We start from the raw sequence: 11,467 nt of genomic DNA on the forward strand, positions 1-11,467 counted from the left end.
ATTCCAGTTGATACTATAAGTAGTTTGTGGAAGAAAATTCGGCAGCTCAAAGTTCCCTTGAAGGTGAGAAATCTTATTTGGAGAGCCTGTCATAATATTATCCAATCTGCTGATGATTTAATTAAGAGACATGTAGATTTAAGTCCCATCTATTCATTTTGTGGTTCATTTGAGGAGAGTTTTATGCATGTTTTATGTGGATGCAACATTTTCATTCGAGTTTGGCAGATTGCAGGAATGTAAAGAATTCTAAACTGGAGAGGTGACTTATTCAAGGAGTGGATGAGCTTTATTTTTAATACACTGTCTGGTGACTCTATTTGTGTGTGGGTCATGGTCATCTGTGATATTTGGACAGGTAGAAATAATTACATTTGGAATAATATTAAGATGTCTCCAAGAGTGGTTTTTCAAATGGCTTATCTGGGTTTGAAGGAATGGCATGATGCACAAACCTTGCATCACGACGAAAATGGTTCGACGCAAAATTCATTAGCATATAGATGGTGCAGACCTCCTCCCCAGGTTCACAAGTTAAATGTTAATGCTTCCCTTATTCCGGGTTCTGGTTTGTTAGGGGTTGGGGTTGTGCTTCGCAATAGTGAAGGCCAGTTCTGTGGTGCATTTTCTAAGCTTCTCCAAGACAACCATCAAGTTAGAGATGGAGAAGTAGTGGGTATAAGGGACATGATGAGTTGGTTAAAAAATAAAGGTTTGAGAAAATGTGAGATTGAATCGGATGCTGCTACGATAGTTAATCATCTTATGAAATGACCTTTTAGGCCTGCTTATGGTTTTATATTAGAAGAGTGCAAATCTCTGTTCAATTCTTTAAATGACGTTAGTGTCAATTTCGTTAGCCGTTCTGCGAATAGTATAGCCCATGAGCTTGCTCGAGCTGCCTACTCTATGTCAGGACTGATGGAATGGTTCTTAAGACCTCCTGATTTTATTTGTTCTATATTGTATTCTGACTTTCATTAATGAAATTTTCTTTTTACTTCAAAAAAAAAGAGTATTGGATGATTTAACTTTTATAAAAATATTAGTTGATAATATTTAATTTAAAATGTTAAGTTAAATATTTTGACTTATCAAATTAAGTGATTTTTAACTTAATTAACTAATTTAAGTGGTGCAAAAACAACCGTTATCAAACGCTACACACTTAAATTAAGTAAATACTTAATATTTTAATTTAAGTGATTAAGTGAGTTATCAAACAAGGCCTTAGTTGTAGATATCTTGTTCAGTTATAAAATCGTTATTAATTTCATGTGTTTGAAATTATATATTTTTCAATTGGAAATAAGGTTTACAGTTTTTCTATAGCCACATTACACCTATTAAAAACTAATTTGGACTGTCAAAAATAAAAATTTCGAACGCATGTGAAATGAATAACATTATGTTAACCGAGTTTTATGTCCAAAATTGACTTTCATATTCATTAGGGGCTTAATGTGATAGAAAATAAAAGAGTGGAGATTTAATGTAAGGCTGATTATTAATCTAGCCCATTTGAAGGGTCCTTTAACATATTTAACGCACGTCCCTTTCATTTTACCAAATTAGACACTTTCATCTATTCTGGACAAAAATACCCTAACCTCCCCCAACCTCATTCTCCTTTTCATTTCTTTCAAATCCTTACAACAAAATTCAATAATTCAACCCAAGATCTAAGCATATTCATACATTATTCAAGTTCATGTAAGTATTCTTTCTTCATTATTTAAGTACACAGTTGGTTAGTTGAATTTTTCCCCGTTGAACCCATCAATTCTGATTTCCTCCATTTTTGTTGCATCGATAGTTGCTCCTGTCGCATTTACGGCGAAATTTGTCGCATCTGCGACAAAATCACTCATATCGCAGATGCGACAATTTCATCGCAAATGCGATAAAAATGGAAGAAATTGAAACGATACAGTTGCAGATGAAGAAAGAGGCAAGACCAACAAAAAAAAGTAGGCGTATAAGCTAAAAGCACACGTTTCTACTGAAAAGCTTCATCTGTTTTGTGTTTCCTTTTCAAAATACTTCAATAAATATTTTCATCTGATCTCTACTAATCTCAAAATCACTAACAAAACCGAACTCATTACATATATTCCCGAGATCACCAAATTCAAAGGACATTCATACAAATATTTCATCTCTACTTTTTGTTTTGACTATTGCTCTCTTTGAGTTTTTTCTATTCTGGGTTGGGATGGAGAAGTAGACGTTTGAGAGTCTGAAGAAGAATTTGAATTGAAATAAGGATATTTTTGTCCAAAGTGGATGAAAGTGTCTAATTTGGTTAGATGAAAGGAAAGTGTGTCAAATATGTTAATGTACCCATTTAAATGGACTAGATTAGTAATTATCCATTTAATGTATCCAAATAAAAGATCAAGTGCTTAATATACCAAAAAAAATGAAAGATCAAGGAGCTTAAAATGCTTTTTTCCTTTTATAAAAAAATGAAATGAATTTATTAACTATAAATATTAATTAGAAACTTAAAAACTGAAATTTAGAGAAAAAATAATAGGGGCGTTCCGAGAATTGAACTCGGGACCTCTCGCACCCAAAGCGAGAATCATACCACTAAACCAAACGCCCAAATATATGAAATAATGAAATTAATAAATAACAAATATACTTTTGTGGTTATTCAATAGGAGTTTGAAACAACGACTATAAAAACTAATAGTTGTAAGCGGAGTAAGTTACAAGTCTCTTGAAGATGGATTGATGAAGGGGATATCAAAGGTGAGGTGAATTCTTAGTTCATCTTTTTCACCCGACCCGACCCGACCATCATTATATACACATATTAATTTAATCTTTTACTTGGCTTTTTTCAAGAGAACATTGGTTGGCAATGCTCATCTCTTACATTATCCAAATAAGGTTTTAACCTGCTTTCTTGTCATATATAGTCTGGTCTCTAGGTGACATTTTCTCGGTCCTCACGGTTAATTATCTAAATTTTAGAACGATTGTAATTTTACTTTAGTATTTTCAGCCACTTAAAACCTAACGGTGACTAACTATGTGCAAACTGTCAAATCTAAACCATATACAAATTATATATACAATTTAAATATTGTTCAATTCATAACTTTCATTAAATTTGAAAATACAGGTTATTGGACGAGAACGAATTTATCACGTACAAAACAATGCAATAAATTATATACTTCTTGAATGCATCGTCTAATAAATGACTTGGTATGAGATTGTTTTTTTTCTTAAATTTTATGCTCATTCAGACTTATATTTTTTGAATGAAATTGGGAAGTACCCGAAGACCAAAGCGAGACATTCCAACCAGGTTGGCAATCCACGCGACGAGCCCCCAAGAAACCCGAATATTATTGAAAAAGAAAAAGAGAAACAAAGAAAGATAAGCTAAACAAAACGAAGCTGTTCAAGATGACAATTGTCATAAAAAATTAGAAAGAAGGAGCTGAGCTCCACCAAACAATATCTATAGCTGTTTTACTGTAAGCTACAAGAACGTCCACCACCCAGTTTCCTTCCTGATAAATATGTATTACAATGAATCCTATGGATAATGGATTCAATATGGTCACGACAAGCCAACCACTCCTACCGAAGATGCCAAGGGTAGAACGATGATGAAATAACGAGACCACATATGTAGAGTCACATTCGAGCCAAAATCGATGCCAACCCTTCTCCCAAGCCAACAGTATAGCAAATATCGCTTCTTGGAGTTCTGCGATGCGAACAAAGGTTTGCCAACGGATAAGGAAAAACAACCTCAAAGAAAACCCATGCTTATGCGGAAGATACCTCCTGCACCCGCGACTCCTGTAGCCCTAGAAGCCAAATCGTCTGAATTTATTTTCAACTAACCTTGCTGCGGCGGATGCAAATGCACACCAACTACGGTCTGCACTTTTGGATTCTGAGAGTGACTGCTAGTTTTCTGAGCAGACTAGCCTCTACTGCAGAATTGCACATTGGCCCCTTACTACAGCGGTTGGAAGCTCAAATGAAACTCTAAAACCTCGGACTTCTCAAACTTCAGTGTTATCATTAATTACTGTCTTCGTTTACTTAGTTCTGGTCCCAACTTTTCTATTATTTTCTAAAAGGCCAGGTAACAAAGTAGCTCGTTATTTAGCTAGCTATGTTTTGTCTAGGCTTAAAATGTTATTTAACCTCTAACTTATTCAAAATTTTATCATTTGGTTTTTGACCTATTATTCTGTCACATTGGCTTCAAATTAGGTGAAATTTCACTAATTGGAAGGAGCTTGGACTAATGTAATCAAATAACAGCTCAAAAACCAAATGATAAAATTCTAGATAGATCCAAAACTAAATAATAATTTAAACCTTTTTTGTGGTTACAACTATTGTCTAAGAATCCGAGCCCATTTTTATAGATGCTCTCATGTTTGCTGATATTTCTTTCTTATATTTATAAAATCTTTTGTTTCTTAAAAAAAGAAAAATAAGTGCTCACATGTTGGATGAAATTTCATCAATTGGAATGAGCCTCGACCAATGTAATCAAATAATAGCTGAAAAACCAAATGATAAAATTTTGGATAGATCCAAAACTAAATAATAATTTAAACCTTTTTTGTGGTTACAACTATTGTCTAAGAATCCGAGCCTATTTTTATAGATGCTCTCATATTTACTGATATTTTTTTCTTATATTTATAAAATCTTTTGTTTCTTAGAAAAATAAAAATAAGTGCTCTCATGTTGGGTGATATTTCTTTCTTACATTTATATATAATCTTTTGTTTTGTTAAAAAGAACAAAAATATCATACTCCTTCCATTCCATTATATAGGTCATTCTAGCAAATTAGTTTTTTCCCTAAATATAAGTCATTCTAAGATTCCAATGCTTATTGCCCAATAGTGACATGAGAGAGAATTATTTTTTGTATTGGTACATGTGTTTTTTAATATTCCAATGTTTATTGCCCAATAGTGACATGAGAGAGAATTTTTTTTAGTTAACCAATATATTTCTTAATTTGTGTAAAATACCCTAGAATGACTTATACAGTATAATGGAATGGAAGGAGTATTAACTTTTAGATATATACAAAAGTAAAAATTCAAAAAAGTCCGACCTGCCGGATTCGAACCAGCGACCTAAGGATTGTCTAAGAATCCGAGCCTATTTTTATAGATGCTCTCATATTTACTGATATTTCTTTCTTATATTTATAAAATCTTTTGTTTCTTAGAAAAAGAAAAATAAGTGCTCTCATGTTGGGTGATATTTCTTTCTTACATTTATATATAATCTTTTGTTTTGTTAAAAGAACAAAAATATCATATTAACTTTTAGATATATACAAAAGTAAAAATTCAACAAAATATATACAAAAGTAAAAAAAGTCCGACCTGCCGGATTCGAACCAGCGACCTAAGGATTAGCTGTGGAATTGTCCGACTACAGTCCTCCGCTCTACCAACTGAGCTAAGGTCGGCTTATTTATAGTTTCTGATTCTATTTAATATAACGATTAGCTATACGTTATTCCCAATCCACACAAATAATTCGTCGGACGGGGAGCATAATCCCTCATTCTTTTGTTCACCTTGTGCTGTGGAAAAATGTTCAGAACTGGATATGGGTGAGCTCTTCTTTGATCTTTACAGAAAATTACTTGAAACTTGTGCTTTTTTATGTTTGTTTTTTTTCCCCTACAAAGTGATGACAGATGATAGTTGTTGAGCTTATAACAGTGTTCTTCTTATGCTACTTTTAGTCTGATCTTTGAATTTCTATGAATATTTGTTGATCCAGAGTGTTCTTTGGCCGCTATTATAAGATCAAATCAAATGGATTGTAATATGCTTTTGTTGACTTTTTTGTATTTATTACAAAACATGCATCCTTCTCAAGATTCTCATTTGCTGAGATCTTTAACAAGGGTTTTTCACCCAAATTGGAGGGTGAGTAAATTTTGTTAGTTTCAACCCTCCCTTTTTTTTGAACTCAGCATTGTCCTTCTACTGCATTAATTTTTGCTTATGCAGTGAGATATGATCATGTCAGATATGATCATAATAATTTAATATTATTAAATTAAGTCCAGTACAAAAGCCAGTTCTCAATTGAAAGCCTGCAATTGTGGTTATTTGGTCAAGAGAGACAACAATTAATTGTATGTAAACATTGTAATGCATGTTATTGGGTTCATTAGGCTTGAAGTCCAGAATCTTTAGTATTAGTTGTACACGAAGAAAGAGAGATCAAATTAATGAAAATGGTCAAATAGATTTATGTTGATGCTCAATTGTTCTTTTATGGCGTGGTATAGCAAACTAGAGGGTAAGGTTGCACTGATCACCGGAGCAGCAAGTGGTATTGGAAAGGCAACTGCAACCAAATTCATCAACAATGGTGCCAAAGTTGTTATAGCTGATATTCAACACCAACTGGGCCAAGAAGCTGCGAAAGAACTTGGGCCAAATGCTGTATTCGTTGCTTGTGATATAATGAAAGAATCTGATGTATCCAATGCTATAGATTTTGCTGTACATAAATTCAACCAACTCGATATCATGTACAACAATGCAGGGGTAGCGTGCAAGACTCCGCGCAGTGTTATAGACCTTGACCTTGAAGTATTCGACAGAGTCATGAACATTAATGTGCGAGGAGTAGTGGCTGGGATCAAACATGCAGCACGTGTGATGATCCCAAAACAAACTGGCTCCATTCTTTGCACAGCTAGTGTCACAGGAATCGTTGGTGGGGCTGCACAGCTTACATACTCTGTGTCAAAGGCTGCTGTTATTGGCATTGTTAAGTCTGCTGCTGCTGAGTTACGTGAGTATGGGATCAGAGTGAATTGCATATCACCTTCTGCCATTCCGACTCCATTTGTCATGGAAGAATTGAGGCAATATTATCCTGGTGTTGATGCTAAAAGGCTTGTGGAAATGCTACATAGCACCGGTACACTGAAGGGGGAAAACTGTGAGCCAATTGATATAGCTAATGCTGCATTGTATCTGGCATCCGATGCTGCCAAGTTTGTTAGCGGGCATAATTTAGTAGTTGATGGAGGATTTACATCATTCAAGAGTCTAGCATTTCCTGCACCGGATCAGGTGTAGTGCCAAATTTGTTTCATGGAGATTTTAGAGGATGAACCTTGTGAAAGTGGAATCCGCAATCACTGAATTTTATATTTTCCTGCTTTCCTTTTTCCTGTTCTCATTATGCAACTCATGTGGGTTCTAAATTTAGAACCACATTTTAGATTGCTCTAGAGGCAATTTTATTCTGTAAAAAATGTGGAGAGAGAGAGATTGCAATGAAATTAGATTACAGGCACGTTGCTACTAATTTTTGGTAGATATTATTGTTATCATTCCTTCACCAGGAATTTGCAGTAGATATGCTGTGGTATTTTGATACAATAAGTTAAACCAATCTGGTCTAGACTCAAGATTGGCAACAAGCAGGCATCTTCACAGTTTTATTAGATACGGTAAACAAGTTCTTGAAGATGGTGGAGGATTCAACTAGAATTGTTCCAAGACCAGCTTGCGCATAAATGCCTCTGGAGCTGCAAAGTAGAGTGAGCAATATGAATGTTACTGTTCTTTCAGCTTAAACATTCAGCGACATTATATATTCTAGTTGATGCTGATTATTCTTTTTGGATGTCGAACAGATAGATTACCTAATCCATCGGTGAACAGTCTGAATTGTCCAAGAGCCTGCCTAATGAACATCTCAACGCCGCTCACAACAATGGCACCAACTTCTTTAGCCTCTTGCAAGAGTCTAGTATTTCTGGGAGTGTAAACAGCATCGAATACCAATTCGTACCGTTTTAAGGCATCCTGAAATCTCATGAACAAGTGAGTTATGCAGATGAGTCTAAATTCTGAATTTCCACAATGTATGCAGATTAGAAATAAAGATGGGCACACAAAAAACATGGACAACCTTTGTAACAGGACTTTGGTCTGCATTTGGTTCCATTCCCACAGCTGAAGCATTTGCCAGAATCATTCCATTCTCTGGGTGGAATCTGTCAATGTTGTCAAATGGTAGAGCTTCACCTGAAACTGCAAGTGCAAGAGCCTTTGCTCTCTCTTTTTCCGAAGATGGAACGAAGATCAGGAAAAGAAGAGAAGAGAATAGATACAAAGTAAAGAGAAGCTTTTTGCTTTGATTACCATAATTACGGTTGAAGACAACTACCCGAGCTCCTCTGCTTTTGGCGCCAAAAGCAAGTGCTCTTCCTGCTCCTCCAGCTCCAATCAACACGAATGTTTTCCCTGCTAGAGGTGAAGTATCTGATGCTCCCTTACCAGTAGCTCGTCTTTCTGCTTTTCAGAAGCAGAAGCAGTTTATCGTCATCTTTAATGTGCTCAAAATCTATTGAGTATAACTTGTTATCAGCATTTCATGTACCTCTTAATGCATCCTCTATTGCAGTAATTGAAGCCTCACAATCTGTATTGTAACCAACCAGTTTCCCGTCTGCGGGTCTCCTTACAATAGTGTTTACAGCTCCTATGGACTAATAGGTAAACAAAGTCAACAATATCAGAGACATGTAATGGTAATGCTTTGAAACTTAGAAGAAGAGGAAAAAGTTTGCCGACCTTAGCCAGTGGATGAACTTCATCACAGCAGCTTACTGCTGCTTCCTTGTGTGGGATTCCAACGCTATCATGACAAGAAGTTCCATTTTAAGAAGAAGATGTGTTAATAAGAAAGATGAAGTATGGAAAGTAAAGGGTGGAAAGCTAACCTGAAACCAGCAAAGTCAGTACTTGTGTAGGTTGTAAAGAATTCATTGATATCATCGACTTGCATTGGAACATAAATTCCATTATATCCAGTGTATCTGAAGGCGGGGTTGTGAAGAATAGGACCCTTACTATGTCCAACAGGATTTGAAATGAGACCAAAAACTTTAGTGTCTGCATTTATATATTCAAGCTTATAGACATGCCTAAGACTGAAGAGAGTTGGCATCCCATGAACTGGGTGATCTGCTAATGATCCATAGACCAAAAAACCACCAAATTTAGGGCTTAATAGCTGGCTTATAAGGCCTCTACTGCCAACCGCAAGAGCAATCAAAGGCACCTGCAAACAAATATTATGTAGTTTAGTTGGTGAAGTGTGTGGAAAATATAGAGGCAAGTAAGTAGTGTACCTGGCAATGCGCAAGCATTTTAAAAAGAGGTGCCAAATGAGTGATGTTATCGACATTGATTACTAGCTTAATTACATCTGCTCCAGTAGACTGCATGAGAGCAATTTGAGTTGCAAGTTTCTCAGCTGAAGGTTTACCGGCATTGATATAGCTTGAAACAATTAACTTGGTGTTGGATCGGTTATATATATATTGAGCCATGTCAACAGAAGAAGCCACCTGATGAAATTCATTTTAATTGAAATAGAAATAGAAATAAAAAAGTGTAATGTTATGCAGAATTAGCAATGGTTGATTACCTCGTAGTCCATTTCGACAAATTCAACATGCAAATCGGTTGCAAGTCTTAGTATTTGCAAACAAGTAGTCTTAGTGTCCGCATTGGCATTGGGCCTGGTCCAATTAAATTAGTGATGATTACTAATTGGAAATTAAGAAACCTACCTTTCCAATCAAAGTAGTACAAAAAAGAATAAAAAAATGAGGAGATTCATTCATTCCATTCCAGGACACGACACGTCCGAAGCGACGGAGTGGAGTGGGTCCAATGAATTTGGAGACCATATATTAGTACTGTATTAATTAGTGGTTGGTTGGAATAAACAGAAACATTAATTCCGACCCCGCCCGCCATATATGACGTTATCACGGCACATGCCCCAATCACCTCCCCTATACTACTTATCCAAATACGTCTTCTATATTTTTCATTTTTTTTATTTTAATACGTCTTCTATATTGTTCATTTTATTTAATTATATTTAATTTGGAAAAATGATTCCATATTTACGAAATAATAGATGGGATAAAACAATATGTGGCTGGGTATCTTTTAATTGGTTGAGAAATTGAAAAAGCAAGAATGGAATGGAAATAAAACTCGTACTGGTGAAGTTGAAAAAAGTGAAAGGAAAGGAAAGGAACCTGAAAGAAAGAATGGAAGGAAGAGTCCGGAGCTGAATAAGTTGATGAAGTTGGGAGAAAGAGATGGAATGAATATGAATGGAAAGCTCCACAATATCAGCACCTTCAGCTCTGGCTTTATCCATCGAACTAAGCATTTCCTCTGCACTTTTGCATTCTATTGGCGTGCACACCACCAAATTATTCTTCCGGACTGCCATTTCTTTCAGCTCACTCACTCAATGGGAGACAATTTCATATATATAGACTTAGACAGCTTTTCCCATAACAAACTCCTTGCCTTTTTTTTTTTTTTTTTAAATATCACAATATTAATTATTTCCTTATATATTTATTTATACCATAATAAGAAATAACATGTAAATGTAAGAGCTATTTAGTTTGCAAACTGTTTTCACATCACCCACCAATTCAGGATTTACATATATGGGCTGTTTTAGGTACTCTATATCATCTATAAGTGCTTAATTGATATTTTCACATGTTTTTGCAAAAATAAATTAAAGTTTCATATATAATTTTTATAAAAAATTTCGACAATCAGTGGGTGTTCAAACCCCATATCATCCCCTTGATCCTTCCCTATTTCATATATAGTGAAAAAAATTCATATAAAAACATGTGACATAAATAGTTTCCACGAGGTTTATCACGTAAAATAAAAGTTTTTTTTTTTTTTTTTATAATTGTCATAAGGGATATGAGCCAGGCCCAACCCAAATCAGCCCAACTACAAGCACAATGCCCACCAAGAAACTGCTCACCATCTATAAAAAGGGGCTCACCTGCCACTAAGTGAGATCTACCCACTTTCTCTCTCTAACTTATTACTTTATCTTTCTAGCTACCCAGAAACTAAATTGAACGTCAGAGTATTTCCAGGGACCGCTCCCCGCATAGAGATGACATCTGATTGTGAAGGCATACCGTAGCCCCACATCATCATTATTTGGTGCGGTGAGCGTGTAGAGCAAGCAAACCTCAGATCTGTCAGAAGCACATCACATACTAAATGGAAGACACACCACAGATCACTCCACTTAAGGAAACGTTGACGACCACCGTAGGAACTTCCTCGAATCATGAGAGGGAAGAACCATCGCCGAGTCACCATGTGGCACCGATGAACCTAGCTAGCCCCTCTGCTCGATGAGGTGGAACCATAAGAAGAAGGAGCATGCAACACCGCCAAGCTCATAAACGTCTTCCGCAGCTTCTAAGCAGCACAGGCGGTCCATACGACATCTCAAATGAAGATCATCGACCAACATGCAAGTCTTCAGGAGGAGAATACAAAATTTGGCAGTTTTTTAAAGGGGACATCGAACTAGCGGCTGTCTCCACCCTCTCGGGAAGTTT

General features: G+C 35.7%; 2 protein-coding genes and 2 non-coding genes across 4 annotated transcripts; 1 reads left to right on the plus strand and 3 right to left on the minus strand.

Moving 5' to 3' along the window:
* Window positions 1-2,538: 2,538 nt before the first annotated feature.
* Window positions 2,539-2,610, minus strand: TRNAP-UGG (transfer RNA proline (anticodon UGG)). Its single transcript has one exon. It is a non-coding gene; the product is annotated as a tRNA-Pro (tRNA).
* A 2,777-nt stretch (window positions 2,611-5,387) lies between these two features.
* TRNAY-GUA (transfer RNA tyrosine (anticodon GUA)) lies at window positions 5,388-5,479 on the minus strand. Its single transcript is given in 2 exon segments — window positions 5,388-5,423; window positions 5,443-5,479. It is a non-coding gene; the product is annotated as a tRNA-Tyr (tRNA).
* Window positions 5,400-7,118, plus strand: LOC136218367 (zerumbone synthase). The gene is made up of 2 exons (XM_066005199.1): window positions 5,400-5,626; window positions 6,317-7,118. Exons 1-2 carry the CDS (start codon window positions 5,607-5,609, stop codon window positions 7,116-7,118), a joined length of 822 nt encoding a protein of 273 aa, XP_065861271.1. The 5' UTR covers window positions 5,400-5,606.
* Window positions 7,119-7,433: 315 nt separating this feature from the next.
* Window positions 7,434-10,366, minus strand: LOC136218366 (bifunctional 3-dehydroquinate dehydratase/shikimate dehydrogenase, chloroplastic-like). Its single transcript, XM_066005198.1, has 10 exons — window positions 10,109-10,366; window positions 9,484-9,577; window positions 9,185-9,403; window positions 8,774-9,114; window positions 8,625-8,688; window positions 8,431-8,539; window positions 8,193-8,342; window positions 7,960-8,108; window positions 7,691-7,853; window positions 7,434-7,573 (listed from the first exon to the last, which is right to left on the minus strand). The coding sequence occupies exons 1-10, from the start codon at window positions 10,306-10,308 to the stop codon at window positions 7,530-7,532; spliced, it is 1,533 nt and encodes a 510-aa protein (XP_065861270.1). The 5' UTR covers window positions 10,309-10,366; the 3' UTR covers window positions 7,434-7,529.
* Window positions 10,367-11,467: the final 1,101 nt, after the last annotated feature.

The sequence above is a fragment of the Euphorbia lathyris genome, chromosome 2, assembly GCF_963576675.1.
Source record: "Euphorbia lathyris chromosome 2, ddEupLath1.1, whole genome shotgun sequence".
Taxonomy (NCBI): Eukaryota; Viridiplantae; Streptophyta; class Magnoliopsida; order Malpighiales; family Euphorbiaceae; genus Euphorbia; species Euphorbia lathyris.